Source organism: Clarias gariepinus, chromosome 11, assembly GCF_024256425.1.
Source record: "Clarias gariepinus isolate MV-2021 ecotype Netherlands chromosome 11, CGAR_prim_01v2, whole genome shotgun sequence".
NCBI lineage: Eukaryota > Metazoa > Chordata > Actinopteri > Siluriformes > Clariidae > Clarias > Clarias gariepinus.
In genome coordinates, this window is record NC_071110.1 from 294,452 (window position 1) to 315,000 (window position 20,549).

The window sequence follows — 20,549 nt, forward strand, 5'->3', positions numbered from 1 at the left end:
AAGCTCGTCGCTTGGTCTGTCCGCTGTGCTGTGATAAGCTTCCTGGCGCCAGGAGAGACAGAAACTGAACAAAGACTGGAAATTTTACAGATGTTTATCCAGGAGGTGTTAGCGAGAGAGAGACAGAGAGAGAATAAGAAAGTGATTGTGGTAGAGTTAACATGTTAACAACAGATGAATTTTTATTGCACCTTCCACTTTTGCCTTATTTCCGCTTTTCGGAGAACCTGATAGTTTCTGCATCTAAGAACAACAAGCAGAATCCATTCACCAAAGACTAAACCCGATTCAGGTATGCTATCATGGCTAACATTCAGCCTGTTCAGTGTGTTGAGTGCAAGATGGTTAGTCATTCTTCCTCCATCGTTAGTAATAACTTAATTACTATATTACTTTATCACTCTGACAGAGAAGATAATAGCATTAGGCACCGGACATGGCAAGTAATCTTAGGGCTCTAGAACAGAATAGGTTCTTCAAGGTATTGATACATGCTGAAATTAACGATATACATCTTCGTGGGTCAGAGATTAGTAAGAGTAAAGAGTTGTTTAAACAAGCGAAGGCGATGTTCGATGACGTAATATGCTCTGGTCCCATCCCAATGAGACGTGGTGACATAATTTACAGCAGGTTATGGTTGGATGTCCAGGTGGTGCTCCGAAAATAATGTGGGCTTCATCGACAATTGGAAGACCTTTGAGGGCAAAGCTGGCCTGTTAGGGCGGGACGGTGTCCATCCAACTCTGGAAGGTGCTGCTCTCATTTCTTGTAGTATCATAGTTTTAGAAGAGGCCTAGTTAATCCGTGACAATCCAGAGCCCAGGCCAGGGAGCAGACAGACAGGCTAAACCAACCGTCTGCTAGCTGCATAGAGTCGTCACTCAGGATACACTGTATTGAGACTGTCTGTTCCCCGAGATAAACAAAAATTTAGAAATACTCAAAGTCTGTTTATAAGTGTAATCTGTAAACAAGGTTTTGTGTTTTAGAATAAATTTTTTTTAAAGTTTTAAAAGGTCAAATTTAAATTTTCTTTGTCACAAACACAGTCATACACAGTACGATATGCAGTGAAATGCTTATACGACCGCCAGTGACCTTAAAAAAGAGAATTAAAGCTTATAGATAAGAATAAATATGAATTAAAGAAATACGAATAAAAAATTACATTTTACTAGGATAAAAATTGAACTAAAAATAGAAATATATTGTACATAAAAATAAAAATAAAAATAGAAATATACTGTACAATTGAACATTTACATAATAGCAAATATAGAAAATATATAGAAAAAAATATATGAGTTGTAAAAATTTAGAAATTTGGTGTAAAAAAGACCGAGCGTGTGCAAATATGCATAAAAAGTGTCTTATTAAAGTGACTTAAAGTGTCTTGTGCAATGGTCCAGAATGAAAACATAAATATGTAAGTGTAGGTGTGCATGAATGTGTCCATAGTGTCCATGAATGTCCAGTCAATTTTGGATGTTAAAAAGATGGTGATTAGTTCTGCATGGTGGTGTGGATGAGAGACCGTATCGCCTGCAGGAAGAAGCTCCTCCCCAGTCTCTCTGTATTGGCCTTCAGGGAGCGGAATCACTTTCCAGACCGCAACAGAGTGAACAGTCCATTGTTGGGATGGCTGAGGTCCTTCACGATCTTCCTGGCCTTGGTCCAGCACCGCTTGCTGTAGATCGAGTGCAGGTCAGGGAGCTCGGTGCGGATGATGCGCTCAGCTGATCGCACCACCCTCTGTAGAGCTCGTCTGTACTGCATGGTGCTGCTCCCGAACCAGGTTGTGATGTTTCCCATCAGGATGCTCTCTATAGTGCAGGAGTAGAAATTCCTAAGCACCTTAGAGGGCAGTCTGAAGTCTCTCAGGCGTCTGAGGTGGTAGAGATGCTGCCGGGCCTTTTTCACCACGGTGTTGATGTGACAGGACCATGACAGGTCCTGCGAGATGTGAACACCAAGGTATCTGAAGCTGTCCACTTTCTCCACTTAGTTCCTCTGGCACCAGTTCTCCAGATTTGCAATCTCCTCTAGGTAGGCCGTCTCGTCGTTGTTCGTGATCAGGCCGACCACGACGGTGTCGTCAGCAAACTTGATGACGGCGGTGGAGTTGGTAGTGGCCACGCAGTCGTGGGTGTACAATGAGTACAGCAGGGGGCTCAGAACACAACCCTGGGGGGCTCCAGTGGTAAGAGTGATGGAGGCCGAGACATGTCCACCCATCTTTACTGCCTGTGGTCTGCCAGTTAGGAAGTTGGAGATCCACTGACACACAGATGAGCTGAGTCCCAGGTGCTCCAGCTTTGTGGTGAGTGTGGAGGGAATTATGGTATTAAATGCAGAACTGTAGTCGATGAAGAGCATTTTGACATAATTCCCTCTCCGAGTGTGCAGGTGAGTGAGTGATGTGTGGAGGAGATGAGGGATTGCATCGTCTGTGGAGCAGTTTGGGCGGTATGCAAACTGTAGAGGGTCCAGTGTGTCGGGTAGTGAAGAAATGATGAAGTCTCTGACCAGGCGTTCAAAGCACTTCATCACAACTGAGCATGTGGGGATTACAGACTGAGATAAAGAGAAGTTGAATATCTCTGTGAACACAGGTGCTAGCTGGTCTGCGCAGGCTCTGAGGATACGGCCTGAGATGCCATCTGGTTCTGCTGCTTTCCTGGTGTTCACTCTCTTGAAGGGTCTCCTCACATCATGCGCAGAGATGATGAACGCGTTTTCGGTGCTGGCAGCTGTCTGCAGCTGTTAGCGCCGCTAGCATTAGCATCGCTAGCGTCTTTAGCTGCAGTCTCGAAGCGAGCATAGAAGGTGTTCAGCTCATCTGCCAGAATCGTGTCCGCGTTCGTCATACCGGTTGTTGGTGCTTTATAGTCCTTTTATAGTCCGTTATAGTCCTTAGTCCCTGCCACAGGCTCCTAGAGTCACTCTGTTGGAGATGTGCCTCTAGTTTCCTCCCGTAGCGCAGCTTCGCCTTTTTCACCGCTTTCTGCATGTTATAAAACGCAGCCTTGTACGGTTTCGTCACCCGACGCAAGTCCCGTGTTGTAGGCAGCGGTGCGAGATCTCAGCGTCGCGGATGGTTTTATCCACCCACGGCTTCTGGTTGGTATACAGTAAAATGCTTAGACAACTGCTCGTGACCTTAAAATAAAAGACTATAAATAAGAAATAAATGATAAATTAAATATCTGCCTAGACAAGATCGTTTATGTATATATATGTTTTCCGTGTGTATTTTTGACACAATTGGTTAAAATGAAATGAAATTTATTTCCTCATATTACCTGTAAAAGGTTGATGACTGAAAAGGTTGAGCTGTAAAAAGGATGACACTCTATATTGCACTCTATTACATCTCTAAGTCTTGTTATAATCAGTAAAATATATTAATGCAAAAAAATAGCCCAAAAAACTAAAACTGCTCTTAGTAATCGCTCACTTAATTTTATCAAATAAACCGTGCTTTAGCTGATCAGTTTGGTGGTTGGCCAATTGCTAAGTAGCTGTCGTGCATGTTGGCTATCGAGCACAGCTGCGACAGCATTCAGTAAACCCTCTAATGTGTCTGCATAAAGACAGTCATTTAAAACGTCTTCTCACTGTGTCCTCACTTCTTGTCTCTGATGTTGTTGGAGATTTCTCATGAGAAACATTAATTTTTTTTTTTTATTGTTGTTAAAGATAAAGAATATTAATTTATCAATATTTTTGTAACTATCAACTTGTACAGTACAAATTAAAATTAATTAAATTAAAGTAAGGACTCAAGAAAAATATTAAACATTCTTTAAAGTTCCATCACAAAACATTAAAAAAGCAGTAGTCTAAAACATTTTGTTTTACACACTCCAGAACCTGACCATTTTAATGGGTGTGAGGAGGATCTATGAAATGAGCTCGTAATCTACACACACACACACACACAGACAACGGTTTCTTTTCACTTTTTATTGTAAGAATTTTAGAAAGTCAAACCCAACCTTAAAAGTCTTCCACATTTTTAACAGTTTGATTAGTTTGATAGATGATTATATTGAAGCTATATTGATTATTGATGTCATTGCTGAGCGCAGTCTCACCAGGTCTAACACCAGGTTAGTTTTACCGTCACCACGTCTACACAAACACACTGACTTTTCCTGACTTAGTTTTGTAATAGAGCCCTAAACTGCTGACGAGGTTTCTCACACACTACTGTATATAAACATGCACCCACTGCTCCATTTAAACACAGGTGAAAAGAAAAACTCAATCTGAATCTACACACTGTAAATCACACACACACTCACACACACACACACACACACACACACACACCCCTGTACCTAAACATCACATAGAAAAATCTGCAATCGTCAAACCAACAGTAAATACAGGGCCTGGGGGCGATTTAATGTCCTTGAAAAATCACCACTCATACACACACACACACACACACACACACACACACACACACACAAAGCATAATGTGGTAAAGAAATAATCCCCATTATCTAAAGAAAATTTCTAATAAAGCCTCGACGCGTACGTTGCCTCTAATGCACATTCCCTCATCCATAAACATTTACACTTTGGTCAGATGGAGTTTAAATGGCGCTCAGATCCGCTTTGATCTTAGCTGGAAGCGCTTCAGCCTCGTCCTCCTTCACCAAAGAGGTGACGATCACCAGAGAGGATTGTGGGTAAGGCTTCAGCTTCTGCTCCTTCATGTACTCCAGGTCTCCATAAATACTCAACTTCTACAGGAATAGAAATAATAATTCTCTCAGAATAAAAACAATTATAAGATCAGTGTCATTCTGTAAAAATAATTAAGGGCTAGGGTTAGGGCTGGGCTCTTTCAGTCCATTCAGGAGCTGTGGAGATTCTTCACAACCACAAGCCCATTAAGCTGACTCGTGCCTCCATCACTCCACATATAAAGCTATTGTTAACGTCCATCCTTTATGATACACGACATCCTATATTCAGAAACATGAAGCTACTCGTCCTGTATTTGAACCCAATATTTCATGAATATTAGAGATGGACGAAAGAAAACAGATTTAGGGATGTATCATGATTCTTTCGTGAGGTAATTCATGCACCGTCACGCTGACTCCAAAATTATACATATATATACTGTATATTTGTATACACTATTTCTTGCACTTGAGTATCTGCAGTTCCTCTATGATCCTAAAGGTGGTGCTCTAAACTATTCACACTTAGCAGGTGGCACAGCATCATGTGCAAATTATTTCTTAAGAATCTAAAACAAATATTAACATTGAATCATGAAATTTATAAAATGGTAATACAGATGGCCTGGGCACCTGGTGATCGTGATGTCTGGAGATTTCCATCTATGATAAATACAGTCATGGACAAAAGTTTTGAGAATGACACAAATATTAGTTTTCACAAAGTTTGCTGCTAAACTGCTTTTAGATCTTTGTTTCAGTTAAAATATAATTACAAGCACTTCATACGTTTCAAAGGCTTTTATCGACAATTACATGACATTTATGTAAAGAGTCAGTATTTGCAGTGTTAGATCTTCTTTTTCAGGACCTCTGCAATTCGACTGGGCTCTCAATCAACTTCTGGGCCAAACCCTGACTGATAGCTACCCATTCTTTCATAATCACCTCTTGGAGTTTGTCAGAATTAGTGGGTTTTTGTTTGTCCACTCGCCTCTTAAGGATTGACTACAAGTTCTCAATGGGATTAAGATCTGGGGAGTTTCCAGGTCATGGACCCAAAATTTTAACGTTTTGGTCCCCGAGCCACCTAGTTATCACTTTTGCCTTATGGCGCGGTGCTCCATCGTGCTGGAAAATACATTGTTCTTCACCAAACTGTTGTTGATTTGTTGGAAGAAGTTGCTGTTGGAGGTTGGTTTGGTACCAGTCTTTATTCATGGCTGTGTTTTTGGGCACAGTGAGCCCACTCCCTTGGATGAGAAGCAACCCCACACACGAATGGTCTCAGGATGCTTTACTGTTGGCATGACACAGGACTGATGGTAGCGCTCACCTTTTCTTCTCCGGACAAGCCTTTTTCCAGATGCTCCAAACAATCGGGAAGAGGCTTCATCGGAGAATATGACTTTGCCCCAGTCCTCAGCAGTCCATTCACCATACTTTCTGCAGAAGATCAATCTGTCCCTGATGTTTTTTTTTGGAGAGAAGTGGATTCTTTGCTGCCCTTCTTGACACCAGGCCATCTTCCAAAAGTCTTCGCCTCACTGTGCGTGCAGATTTGCTCACACCTGCCTGCTGCCATTCCTGAGCGAGCTCTGCACTGGTGGCACTCCGATCCCGCAGCTGAATCCTCTTTAGGAGACGATCCTGGCGCTTGCTGGACTTTCTTGGACGCCCTGAAGCCTTCTTAACAAGAATTGAATCTCTTTCCTTAAAGTTCTTGATGATCCTATAAATTGTTGATTTAGGTGCAATCTTAGTTGCCTGTGAAGCCATTTTTATGCAACACAATGATGGCTGCACGCGTTTCTTTTCAGGTCACCATGGTTACGTTGGAACAATGATTTCAAGCATCACCCTCCTTTTAACATGTCAAGTCTGCCATTCTAACCCAATCAGCCTGACATAATGATCTTCAGCCTTGTGCTCGTCAACATTCTCACCTGAGTTAACAAGACGATTACTGAAATGATCTCAGCAGGTCCTTTAATAACAGCAATGAAATGCAGTGGAAAGGTTTTTTTGGGGGATTAAGTTAATTTTCATGGCAAAGAAGGACTCTGCAATTCATCTGATCACTCTTCATAACATTCTGGAGTATATGCAAATTGCTATTATAAAAACTTAAGCAGCAACTTTTCCAATTTCCAATATTTATGTAATTCTCAAAACTTTTGGCCACGACTGTACATGTACAGTTCTCTCCAGGAGTCGAGGAGAACATTATAAACTCGAAACAGTGAAGAAGCTGAAGCTCGGTGACCTGTCACAGACAACTGAACGTCTGTGTTATGCAGAGGTGACGCCCACCTCAGCCGTCTGCCAGCTTTAAATAATCACAGACCTGCAGACAGACCTGCTTCCTAACAGGCAGTGGGAGCTCAGGGTTAAATCAGGGAAGTGACGACTGTGTGTGGTCTGTGTGCACCACTCTCTACGTGTAAAGGTGTGTGTGTGTGTGTGTGGGTTAAGAAGTTTGAGGTTAGGGTTTATGTACCTCAGCAGGGACGTACTGATCCGCCGCGGTGGCCATCGTAGCACAGCAGATCCAAATTAGAACCAGAACCGACAGAACCAAAGTAGTAGTCAAAATCCAGCCAGGCAACCACGGGCTCCTGAACACACACACACACACACACACACACACACAGTTCCACTATCGATGAATAAATAAATGAGGACATTTTATTTTCATATAAGAATGTTGTAATTGTGTGTGAGACAGGATTCCTCAGACACTGAATATTACAGACTGAGTAACTGACCTGTGAGTGCAGACGTCTGAGCCACCATGTCCTTATACAGTTGTGTTCAAAATAATAGCAGTGTGTTGAAAAAAGTGAGTAAAGCTCCATATCCATGTAATAACTTTTAATTTAAATCACATAAATGCATTTGACTCCTGCATGTTCTATTCTGAATCACAACATGAAGAAAAATGTGTTAAATGTATTATTAGTTTAATGTTAGTGAAAAAAAACAAATATTAGTCTGTTCAAACTAATAGCAGTGACATTCATCGTTACAAAGTGATGAATTCACCATTTAAACAAAAATGCTTAGAGATGCACAAGAAAGATGAAACTTTAAACTAATATTTAGTTGTATAACCTGCTTTCTTCGTTAATCCTGTTGGTCTGGAACCAAGATGGGTCAGGGGTAGCTCAGTGGTTAAGGCATTGGACTACGGTTCGGAAGATCCCAGGTTCAAACCCCACAACCACCAAGTTGCCACTGTTGGGCCCTTGAGCGCGGCCCTTAACCTAATGCCTAAATGAAAATGTAAGATGCTGCTCGCTTACTGGTGTGTTTGTGGTCGTTGTCTTGTTGAAACACCCATTTCAAGGGCATTTCCTCTTCAGCATAAGGCAACGTGACCTCTAAGTATTCTGATGGACTCAAACTGATCCAAGATCCCTGAAATGTGATAAATAGACCCAACACCACAGTACGAGAAGCTTCCCCATATCATGATGCTTGTGCCTCCATGCTTCACCGTCTTCACAGTGTACTGTGGCCTGAACTCAGTGTTTGGGGGCCTGACAAACACTTTGACCTGCTGGAACTGATCATTGGCTGAGTCTTTGCCAATTTTGTTATCCTTCGATCCATTCGAATGGTAGTTTTCCGTTTTCTTTCACATCTTTCTGGTTTTGGGCTCCATTTTAAAGCATTATAGTATCATTTTAGCAGAGCAGTCTATCATTTTCTGCTCTTCTTAGTATGTTTTTTTCCATCTCTAATCAACTTTTGAATAAAAGTACGCTGTTGTTCTGAACAATGTCTGGACGACCCGTTTTACTCTAATTTTCAGAGGGGAATGCACAGGACAACCTTTTCTGCATTTATTCTTAAATAAGGGGAACTTGTTTGATGCCCGTTTTCCACAGAATAATTTACCTCTCTAATTAAACTCCACACTGCTATTAGTTTGAACAGACTAATATTTGTTTTTCTTCACTTACATTAAACTAATAATACATTTAGCACATTTTTCTTCATGTTGTGATTCAGAATAGAACGTGCAGGGAGTCCAATGCATTTATGTGATTTAAATTCAAAGTTATTATATGGATATGGAGCTTTACTCACTTTTTTAAACACACTGCTATTATTTTGAACACCACTGCATATTAATTTATAATAATGTTAATCAGTGGGTGACAGACATGCCATGGTGCTCTCTGACTTTGTTTATAAACAACTGATGACTTTCTAAAAGCCTAAAAGTCCCGATCTGATTTATACAGAACTGCTGGAACCTTAAAGTCAAGTGTGTAACAAAGTCCTGTACAGATTTAATAAAGAGTCGTCTATTATAATGTTCACTGAAAGTGCACACATCACAGCTGCCTTCATTTTAGTTGGTACATTAACAATAACATCACTCACAAAATATGTAATATTCCTGAATCTAATGCTGAAAAATAGGGTTTTTTATTCTGTCCATTTTTTCTGTATACAGTGGAACCTCGGATTGAGAGTAACCCAGTTTGCAAGCTTTCCACAAAAATATGATGAACGAGCGAGTCTTGATATACGCATCATGTAATCATCTGGGATCATGTGACACACATGCGCTTCTTGTTTCGACGTCACATGTTCACGTGATCACAACTGAGCCAATGGTTTTTCTCTCTCTGCAGAACTGTGGGTAATCGTTTCACTGCTCGGTCTCAGTGCGTCACTCGTATAGTTAACATCTGTGTGTACTGTTTACTATAAGGCCGTGACTATGTGTGAGTGTGTAAAGCATCCTTTATTTTGTGTGTGTGCAAGTAGGATGACTTTCACAAACCTGAGCAGCAAGCTTGTGAGGCTCTATTCGGTAAACTATTGTGTGTGTGTGTGTGTGTGTGTGTGTGTGTGTGAGAAAGTAGTCGTACTCAGCAGCCCCGCCCCTCCTCGGTCGTGATTCTTTTTAAAGATAAAGTGCAGGTTCATTTGTTTTATTTTTACTTTATATTTTCTATGAATATTTTTGGGTTGTGGAACGAATTGTCTATTCGCTTTGGTATACGAGTGATGAGTGATCTGATATCCAAACACACTTCCGGAACAAATTATGCTTGCAAACCAAGATTAAACTGTATAAAGATACATTCTCCGATCTTTCTCTGAAACGCACACACACACACACCTGGAGAAACAGCTGAAGAAGGTATATTCATCCTGATCGCGTGCCACTGCGCCGAACCTCTGCTGGTTAAAGCTCCTACTGAACTCTCTGTACACCGGCTCGCGGATCTCAGGATCTGTTACAGAGACACGCAGCTCTAATCAGCCGTCTGGTTAAATTATTATTATTATTATTACTGCTAATTACACTCAGGAACAGTGGTAGGTGGTACTTTAACTTCTAGTGGAATTTAATTTACATGTAGGAGAAATAATGAATTAATTTTAATAATTAGGTACGTGTACCTGAACTCCGAGGCTCCTCCTGCAGCTCCTCCCTGTCCATGTCTACCTGAGACACAAACTGAACCTGTGGTCCGGTCTGTAGAAAAAATATATAAAATTATACATTTTCATGAATACCTACTGTATATAAATGAAAATTACTCACGTCTCACTAATATTTTCTTTATTTTAAAAAAATGTATTAAAAAAGTTATATATTTTTTAACAGACACTTTTAACAGTTGTTGAATTTGTCAAAGTGAATAAACAAATAAACTTACAATAATGTCTTTTATTTTTTTGAGAGAGATGTGATGTAATTCATATGAAGGCATTTGTGACAGTGATTATGACATTATTGACTCTAAACTCATTACAGATGGAAAGAAAACATTCAGAACTTTTGAAGTATAAGAGACGCTCCTGTACTGTAATCAGTTTTTCTGGAAATAGTTTAATAGTTTTTTCATAGATTTTTAATTTCTGTAAAAGTCTGTAATTTCAGTAATCTGTATCCACACTGTTCTGCACTTCAGCTCCCCCTAATGGTCATCAGGTGAATTTATGTGGCGGGTCTGGACATTCTTGTGGCTGATTAAAGACGAGCAGACATGACATTTCAACGGACATTAAAACAGTGCTAATTTTTGCTAGCTCCTCTACATGATTCTCACTGCTATGGTTGGGCCAAACTAAAGTACCATTCGAAAGTTTGGACACCCTCCTGAATACAATGGTATTTAATGTGTTTTTTCTTCTAAACAGAAGCATCTGAACTACAAAAATTCTAAACCTCCCCTGGCACTGACGTTGAGATGTGTCTCCATAAGCGTTAATCTCGGGTGGTGTCGGTTGCTAAAGTCTCTAGGTGTGTACACTTGTGCATTTCTGTTTCTTATGTTTGAACTGTTTATTTGCTGTTTAACCTGTTCTACTTAACACTTCCTGTTTGTGTCCTCCAGAAATTACACGCTTTCTTGTGAGTGTGTTATTGTTGTCTGTTATGCTCTGTATAATTGAGCAAAAGTATGTGATACCAAAGGCATGTGTGTATAAAGATTACTGTACAACTATTAATTAAAATAATATATTAAGTTAATAATAAAATGGGGTTTCACCTGGAAAATTACCACTTTCCCATCATCAGCCTGCAGGTAAAATGTCCATGATGAGGCAATAAACTCATGGGCCTGGTTCATCATGTCCTCCCAGAATCCCTGCACCAGCGTCAGGGGGTAGAGCAAGTGTATTCGGGGCATCATGGCCAACAACTGAAGAAACACATCAAACATCTCGTCACAGAAAGATCAGAAACTCATCAGTGGCTTGTAGTGGTATTCATGATGTTCATTAATAAAAGAAACAAAGAAAAAAAACTATTTTTACCAACTGATAATCACATTAAATAATTGCTAAAATATAGTCAGACACTTATTTTGTTCTTTACTTAATTTTCAAAGATTCGGAGATGGTAATTATGTGCACAAATACTTCCTTTGCACAGTGGATTAAACATACACACACGTCAATCATGAATACACTATAACTGGCAGTTGATGTGTGTATAACTGAGCTGCCTGTGATGTCAGGGTCTACCTGCAATACCACATCTGTTCACTAGGTGTCAGTACTACAAGCTGGCCAATGCAATTTCATGAAATTAATCTTATGGTGAAACTATTAGTGTAAAAACCTTGACAACTACAGGAGGCTTTATCTCACCATCACTACGTCTAAACTGTTGATTGTTTTCACATTTCTGTCAATGTTATTTATTGACTTGTGTTGTTAAATGCATTCCTATTTAAAAAATTATTTAAATTCTAAATTCACAATTATTTTAGTGATTTTGTTTTCATGTCTAATACCTGCCTCATAACAGTAAGTGCAGACGTTATCATCCTGTCTGATGGTTTAAGGAGAGTTTATTTGTTCTTTGCTTCTATTTGAAAACTTCAAAGGAGACATTTCCTTTCACACACAATGATAAATCCAACATTACGCAACATTTTATTTAACTACTGTAGTTTATTGTCTCTGTGTTTCCCATCAGTGTGTGTGTGTGTGTGTGTATATGTATGTGTGTGCTCCGGACCTGCTCTTGTCTCTGCTCGGCGATGGGAAGCTGCCCCTGACACCCCAGACTGCAGGCGAACTGCTCATCCGCCCCATCGTACGCCTCGTTACAGGCTGCGGAGGAAAAGGGAACAGAGTGAGGTTTAGTGTGAACACACCAGGTGTGTGTAAGTCTCACAGCTCAGGGTGAGAGGGGTGAGGGGGTGAGGGGGGGGTGTACCGGAGTCACACTCGGACTTGGTCTGATTCAGATCCTCACTGTCTCCCACAAACTGGCAGATGGAGAAAAGTCTGCATCCTCTCTGACAGGCGAACAGCTCCGCTTCCTAAACACACACACACACACACACACCATTCAACTTGTTCATCAGGGACAATCTGATAGAATTAACTGATAACTTCTCCACATTTCCATCATGTTCTTGTGATTTTGTGAAGCTGCTTTGTGACACTGATCATAGTGACGTGTGTTATATAAATATAACTGGATAGAAGTGAATAGAATTAACTAAAGCTAGAACATTAACAGATGAAGCGGATTTAACGTCCAGCCTGGAGCAGGTTTACCTCAGACTGGGACACAGGACACGGACACAGGACACGGACACAGGACACGGACACAGGACACGGACACAGACAGAGGACTGAGACACAGGACACGGACACAGACAGAGGACTGAGACACAGGACACGGACACAGACAGAGGACTGAGACACAGGACACGGACACAGACAGAGGACTGAGACACAGGACACGGACACAGGACATGGACACAGACAGAGGACTGAGACACAGGACACGGACACAGGACATGGACACAGACAGAGGACTGAGACACAGGACACAGACACAGACAGAGGACTGAGACACAGGACACGGACACAGGACACAGACAGAGGACTGAGACACAGGACACAGACAGAGGACTGAGACACAGGACACAGACAGAGGACTGAGACACAGGACACAGACAGAGGACTGAGACACAGGACACGGACACAGGACTGAGACACAGGACACGGACACAGACAGAGGACTGAGACACAGGACACGGACACAGGACATGGACACAGACACAGGACACAGACAGAGGACTGAGACACAGGACACGGACACAGGACTGAGACACAGGACACGGACACAGACAGAGGACTGAGACACAGGACACGGACACAGGACATGGACACAGGACACAGACAGAGGACTGAGACACAGGACACAGACAGAGGACTGAGACACAGGACACAGACAGAGGACTGAGACACAGGACACGGACACAGACACAGGACACAGACAGAGGACTGAGACACAGGACACAGACAGAGGACTGAGACACAGGACACAGACAGAGGACTGAGACACAGGACACGGACACAGACACAAGACACGGACACAGGACACGGACACGGACACAGGACTGAGACACAGGACATGGACACAGACACAGGACATGTCTCACTTTAATTGTCCCTCACTTCTCCTCAGATTGCTAATAAACAGCGGAGTTACGGTAACACGAGTCGGGGCTGTAATGTGTGTTAATGTCGCTGTGCTAATCCCCCTGTTAGCCTGTGGTGCTAACTAGCCCGTGGTGCTAACAGCACTGACCCGCGGGTATGTGTGCAGGCTGTACGTCATCCCGCAGCTCCTGTGACATGAAGCGCTGCTGCCCAAAACTCCATCGAAGGCGGAAGCGGAGCAGCAGAGGAGCATGGAGCAGGAGAAGCTCAGGAACAGGCCGAAGGTCTTCATCTCCAATCCGCCTCACACAACCTGCGAAACTGCGAACACCACCACAAACAACAAACAAACACCGCTCCACTTCCGCCTCACGGACCGGGCTGAAGTCTCGCGAGAACACACGTGACTTCCGGGTTCGTGATCAGACGTTTAACTGCTAAACCACAGGAACATTAAATATGTGAATGATGATGATGATGATGATGATCTCTATTCTTATGACCGAGGCAGGGCAAGTGATATATAACCATAAAATATATTTCTTAATTATAATCTAAAGCACATTTAAAATGTTCAAACACAGCAGATTGAGTTCTTCAGTCCTGATCTGTGTGTGTGTGTGTGTGTGTGTGTGTGAGAGACCTGAGGAGTGATCTTTCACAAACCAGCCTTATTAAAATAATCACTACATTAGTTTCGGAGTTTCTACAGTTATTGTTATTGTGTAATGCTTTTATAATAAAGCTTAATGAACTCTAAACATTTCATCTATGCTTTAAAATAAACTGCTTACAGTATTATTGGATTTCACTACATCCTCACCGCAGGCTGAAAAACAACACGATTCTAGATTTTTGTTGTTGTGCAGAGAAAAAAAATAAAGTTTGTACACCTTTTATAGCCCCACGGTCGTCCCTGATGTTTATTTCTTTCTACACTGTAAAACAATACTGAAGGTGTTTATTATCCAAACACACAATAATCTCCTCTGAACAGTTGATATTGAGATGTTTATCTGCTCCTTCTGCTCTGTAAAGCTTCATAACGGCTCTAATCTGAGCTGCTGGTTGTTAATTGGTGATTTCTGAGGCTGGTGACTCTAAATGAACTTCTCCTCTGCAGTAGAGCTCAGTTTTGGTCTTGTTCTCCTGGGAAGGTCTTCATGAGAGACAGTTTCATCATCATGGAGCTCGATGGGTTTTACAAACACACTCCACACAATACTGTTCTTATAGGAACTGATCCAGAACAGCTGACCTTCATGTCTTAATATAACAACTGACTGCTGTAACTTCATTAAATGTACACAGTTTGGAAAAAATCCAGTATTGTTATAGAATGTAGAAAATAAATCACTAAACAAGGAACAGTGAATTAGGAGGGCTGTCCAAACCTTTGACTGGTACAGTTTGTATTTTTTCTGCTGCTTACAAAATAATCTGAGCAATAAACACATGAAATAGGATCTGTAATAGTGTTGTCAGCCTGCTGAAGAAATCGTTTCCCTGTACTCCATATATGGTGGCTCAGCCAAGATGTGTTTACTTAAACGCGTTTCGTGTTCCTCCAAATCGTTCCATTCAGAGATTTACTTATTTTCTCATGTACCTTACAGCACAGTGAGAAAAGATGATGTATATCAGGATTGACGGCGTCATCCAGGATACAGCGCCCCCTGGAGCAGAGAGTGTTAAGGGCGTTGCTGGGAATCAAACTGCCGACCTTCAGATCAGCAACCCAGAACCTTAACCATTTTGAGCCACTACTGCCCTATTTCAAAAAGCCTTAATAAATATCTGTACATCTCAGATAAAGTTCATGTACGCTGTCTTTATTGAAAATCAAAACATCTATACAACTGAAACATACACTTTTAATTTACGTCATTTTTGCAGGGACCTAAAAACCACGAGCAAAAATACCGCATGGTTCGGAGAGCACTTGAGCAGAGCTCGCTGGTATAAACTCCAGTGAAAAGCCCATATCACACGGGACCGCGGGCGTGCATGTGGAACTGAATCTCATGGAGGAAGAGGAGAAACATGGAAGCTTCCTACACACACGCACAGATGAGATGAGACTGAGGCACAGAGGAGACGCTGACGTTTCTTCTCAGTGTTTGCTCTTTTTGGATTTTTTGTGTGAGCGGTGTGGTGAGCGGGAACGGGAGCGGGATTTCTTGGAGGATTTTTTGGGTGTTCGTGATCTCGACCTGCGGGAGCGTTTGGGTGTGGCTGAGGGGGAGGGTGACCTGTATAATAAAGAACAGAGAGAGAGAAAGAGAGCATGAATACAACATGTAGCAAACACACAACTGTCAGAATCTCAAACAGCTGATCAGAACCTACAGACTGCACCACTCCACCACTAGGGTGTGCTGATAACCAGCTACTAAATACGCCACTATATTTAACTTATTCTGTATTCTATATTTTATAGATATTAGATGCTGTATATATTTGATGATGTATTTTTTGTATTAAAGCAAAACCTTTAGCTTTTCTCATGGTTAATAAGTTTCTCTAAGTTAGTGTGGATATCGTTTAACTGAGTCACCAAGAGAGAGAGAGGAGAGAGAGAATAGGTGAAGACAGGAGGAGAAGGGCGGAGCATGGACGGGAACTGGAAATAACGAAGACAAAAAGTAGCCGAGAGGCAGAGAGGTGGAGACAGGTAATGGGGCGAGGAAGGGGACAGGTGGAGGAAGAGGAGACAGACAGGTGGAGATGAAGAGAGACAGACAGATGGTGACAGAAACAGACAGGTGGAGGTGAAGCCGACCGTTTGGAAGATTTCCGGCTGCTGTCTCTGGGCGAGTCTCTGTAGGAGGAGCGCGAGGTGTCCTTGGTGTGAGAACGGTCAGCGCGCTCGGAGCGCGGCGATGGAGATCGGAGGCGACGGGCGCTGCTGCTGCTGCGACTCGGACTGGGAGACGGACTGTGTCTGCGCTTCCTAAACAACCACAACACAGATTAGATCTCATCACCAGACGGCTCCAGACGCTCAGACAGACACTGAGGCGTGCAGTGGAACTTACTTTTCTTTTCTATTGGACAAGGACTCATCTTTTTCTTTCTCTTTATGACTCGTGTCAGATTTGTCCTTGTCCTTTTTCTCTTTTTCCTTCTCTTTATCTTTCTCCACTTCTTTTTCCTTTTCCTAGAGGTTGTAACACACAGACTTCAGTAAGATCAAAACAGTCACATGTTTCCTGCAATAAACCCGCAGTATACAAGTACATTCAGAGTACAGGTCATTTATTCTCACACACACACACACACACACACACACACACACACACACTAGTACAGGACACCATGTCCCCTGTCGGAAGTGAGACTGACCCTCTGCAGTAGTTTGTCCCTGTAGAGCTCCACCTGCTCCTGAATGCTCTGTCCAGGTTTTTTGGGCCGTTTCCCAGATTCCAGCTCGTCCTGAAACTTCATCACTTTGAGCTGCGAACAGAAGCGTATTAAACATCTGACAGAATGCCCGGCCGTATAGAGAGGAGTGTGTGTGTGTGTGTGTGTGTGTGTGTGTGTGTGTGTGTGTGTGTGTGAGAGGAGTACACTCACCTCAATCTCTCGCAGTTTAGCGCGTTTCTCTTCGCTTATCTCTGAGAGTTTGGCTGATTTAGAGTCCTGATGTTCCTCTCTAGCGGGCTGGGCCTGAGACTGCGCTTCTGATGAGGAACTCTTCATCACAGTCTCCTTCACCTCATCTTCATGTGCTTTCCTGTTACGTTTAACAGAGTTTTGGTTTATTACACTCACAAGCACAAATACAAACACAAAGGCGATCACTATTTCTTATATAATTATACACTTTACATTCTTATATCTTACATAAATCTTAAATTAGCATCTGGAGATCTGTAAAAAATAATAAGTGTAGACTTTTACCTCTCATCACTTTTCTCAGACTCATCAGGCAAATCAAACACTTCCCACTTTGACGTAGTGACAGCTGGAAATTAAACATCAGGAATCATTAAGACGCGCAGAAACACAGGAAAGCTGACAGATGGATCTCAGAGAGATGTGTAGACACTCACCCTGAGCCTCCAAAGCAGCTCCGTCTACCTCCTCCCACTTAGACGGAGCCATTTTAAACCCGGGCTTCAGACCGTCCACTAAACACATACAAATTCAAATTTTATTTGTCGCATACAAGACTTTCATTAATATAGATGAGGATGGGTTCCCTGTTGAGTCTGGTTCCTCTTAAGGTTCCTTCCTATTACCATCTCAGGGAGTTTGTCCCTCAGCACCGTCACCCTCGGCTCGTTCATCAGGGACAATCTGATCATTCTGATACATACACACTCACATCCAATCAAACTTAAATAATTCTTTTGATTGTGTAAATCTACTTTGCGACTATAACAATTGTTAAAAGTGCTATACAAATAAAATTGAATTAAATTGAATAAATCCATCTCATCTGATGTGTGTGAATAATGTAACGTTACTTTACTGTGTAACATTCAGGGACTGAAACACGTCCCTGTATACACTCACCTAAAGGATTATTAGGAACACCACACTAATACAGTGTTTGACCCCCTTTCGCCTTCAGAACTGCCTTAATTCTACGTGGCATTGATTCAACAAGGTGCTGAAAGCATTCTTTAGAAATGTTGGTCCATATTAATAGGATATCAATATCAAAGATGCTCTATTGGGTTGAGATCTGGTGACTGTGGGGGACATTTTAGTCCAGTGACCTCATTGTCATGTTCAAGAAACCAACTTGAAATGATTGGAGCTTTGTGACATGGTGCATTATCCTGCTGGAAGTAGCCATCAGAGGATGAGTACATGGTGGTCATAAAGGGATGGACATGGTCAGAAACAATGCTCAGGTAGCCCGTGGCATTTAAACGATGCCCAATTGGCACTAAGGGGCCTAAAGTGTGCCAAGAAAACATCCCCCACACCATTACACCACCAGCACCAGCCTGCACAGTGGTAACAAGGCATGATGGATCCATGTTCTCATTCTGTTTACACCAAATTCTGACTCTATTTCAGTCAAAGTAGTTCTTCTATCAGCTTGAATCAGTCGGCCCATTCTCCTCTGACCTCTAGCATCAACAAGGCATTTTTCGCCCACAGGACTGCCGCATACTGGATGTTTTTCCCTTTTCATACCATTCTTTGTAAACCCTAGAAATTGTTGTGTGTGTAAATCCCAGTAACTGAGCAGATTGTGAAATACTCAGACCGGCCCGTCTGGCACCAACAACCATGCCACACTCAAAATTGCTTAAATCACCTTTCTTTCCCATTCTGACATTCAGTTTGGAGTTCAAGAGATTATCTTGACCAGGACCACACCCCTAAATGCATTGAAGCAACTGCCATGTGATTGGTTGATTAGATAATTGCATTAAGGAGAAATTGAACAGGTGTTCCTAGTAATTAGGTGAGTGTATAATAAACTTGAGTTTAACTTTGTCGCCCCTTAGTGTAATGCCATGATCATCCTACGTGTGTAGAGGGGTGTGTGTGTGTGTGTGTGTGTGTGTGTGTGTGTAACTAACGAGGGAGTCCGTCTAGTTCTTCCTCTGATCCTTTTATCGGAACACCGTCAAGGTCGTCCAACACGACGCCATCTAGTGGAGCTCCATCAATTGGCATACCGTCAACATCCTCTAAAGGAGCTCCATCCAACTCCTCCTCCACGATGGGGGCACCATCCAAATCCTCAGCCTGTTCAGTGGGCTAACACACACACACACACACACACACTTTAACAACCTTTATCTGTAATTAGCTAGTTCCTTTAATGTAAACTCTTAAAAAGTGGACAGGAAGACATTAGGAACAGAGGAGTTAAATCCTGACCTCAGGCACTTCTGCTTCCTTTTCTGGATCCAGATTGACGAGACCCAGGAAAATGTTCTGGAGTTTGATGAGAAAAGGGTCAGGATACACGGCCCACTCTTCCCACGCTCGGAAACACGACATCACTCTTTGCTGAGACGAGAAAAAAACGCTATTGAGAACTTTCTATGCCTATTGTATAGGCAGGTCACACACCCACACACACCCACCCACCCACAACCACCTACCCACACACACACCCACCCACACACCCACACCCACAACCACCCACCCACACACACCCACACCCTATATATAAACATTAAAGCCTAGTGTGTACCTTAAAGTTCTCAGACTGTAAGTGGCCCTGGATGGTCTTAAAGGTGGCGTTGAGGTCAGAGAATATCTGACACAGTTTAATCTCAAAGCTGTTAAAAGGGAAAAAAGCCAAGTTAATGACATCATGGTGCTCATAATCAGGACACAGAAAAATGAGGACGTAATGGACATACAATTTCCGATAATAGGAGGCGTTAGCGACTTTAGCCGAGGAGTTATACAACACATCAGACACCAAATATAACCTCGCGATCTGCGAACAAAATATATAAAAAAAAAACGTTATTCATAAAAAAACAAGATCACAAAATATCTTCACTTCCCGTCTACAAAAGCACTATAGACTTCTTTTATTTCAAAGTGTACACACACACCGTGCACCCACCCGACCCCTAACCCTAGTGGTGATCTGACCTTTTTGGGAAGCGGCGTTTTCAGGATGGACAGAGACTCGGCGATACACTCCACTATCTCCTCCGCGGCGTCCGCGTGAGTCAGACAGAACAGCATGGCCTCGGCAACGTCACTCCGCCTGGGGGTGAGACCTCGCAGGAGCTCCTCCAGTTTATCTCTCTCACTGCACACACACACACACACACACACACACACACACACACACACACACAGGTGCAGGAGTTAGACGTTAGCATTAACAGAAGGATTCGTCCTTGTGTTTTTTCTGCCCGTGTGTGTATCGGGTGTCATACTCGTCTTTTAGAGATCCTTTCCTGGAGC

At 42.3% G+C, this 20,549-nt stretch overlaps 2 protein-coding genes across 3 annotated transcripts in view; both read right to left on the bottom strand.

Moving 5' to 3' along the window:
- Positions 1-3,954: 3,954 nt before the first annotated feature.
- Positions 3,955-14,023, bottom strand: tmem59 (transmembrane protein 59). The gene is made up of 8 exons (XM_053506849.1): positions 13,795-14,023; positions 12,406-12,511; positions 12,205-12,299; positions 11,228-11,380; positions 10,131-10,206; positions 9,847-9,961; positions 7,204-7,321; positions 3,955-4,760 (listed from the first exon to the last, which is right to left on the bottom strand). The coding sequence occupies exons 1-8, from the start codon at positions 13,936-13,938 to the stop codon at positions 4,608-4,610; spliced, it is 960 nt and encodes a 319-aa protein (XP_053362824.1). The 5' UTR covers positions 13,939-14,023; the 3' UTR covers positions 3,955-4,607.
- Positions 14,024-15,457: 1,434 nt separating this feature from the next.
- u2surp (U2 snRNP-associated SURP domain containing) overlaps positions 15,458-20,549 on the bottom strand; it is a 14,970-nt gene continuing 9,878 nt past the window's right edge. For both annotated transcript variants that reach the window (XM_053506841.1, XM_053506842.1), the window contains 13 exons: positions 20,522-20,549; positions 20,229-20,391; positions 19,988-20,067; positions 19,816-19,903; positions 19,497-19,628; positions 19,193-19,373; positions 17,702-17,779; positions 17,550-17,613; positions 17,223-17,382; positions 16,992-17,102; positions 16,685-16,806; positions 16,429-16,599; positions 15,458-15,898 (listed from right to left, as the gene is read on the bottom strand). The exon at positions 20,522-20,549 is cut by the window's right edge and continues 151 nt beyond it. In XM_053506841.1, coding sequence (XP_053362816.1) covers positions 15,760-15,898; positions 16,429-16,599; positions 16,685-16,806; positions 16,992-17,102; positions 17,223-17,382; positions 17,550-17,613; positions 17,702-17,779; positions 19,193-19,373; positions 19,497-19,628; positions 19,816-19,903; positions 19,988-20,067; positions 20,229-20,391; positions 20,522-20,549 — 1,517 coding nt within the window. In that variant the 3' untranslated portion in view covers positions 15,458-15,759. The remainder of the gene's footprint in view (positions 15,899-16,428; positions 16,600-16,684; positions 16,807-16,991; positions 17,103-17,222; positions 17,383-17,549; positions 17,614-17,701; positions 17,780-19,192; positions 19,374-19,496; positions 19,629-19,815; positions 19,904-19,987; positions 20,068-20,228; positions 20,392-20,521) is intronic.

Excerpts from the sequence above, each read along its gene's own strand:
- tmem59 (XM_053506849.1), bottom strand. The coding sequence starts at position 13,938 with ATGAAGACCTTCGGCCTGTTCCTGAGCTTCTCCTGCTCCATGCTCCTC. Across the intron at positions 12,512-13,794 it reads GCCTGCACACATACCCGCGG|GAAGCGGAGCTGTTCGCCTG; the intron begins GTCAGTGCTGTT and ends GTGTGTGTTTAG. Across the intron at positions 9,962-10,130 it reads GGAGGAGCCTCGGAGTTCAG|ATCCTGAGATCCGCGAGCCG; the intron begins GTACACGTACCT and ends TCTCTGTAACAG.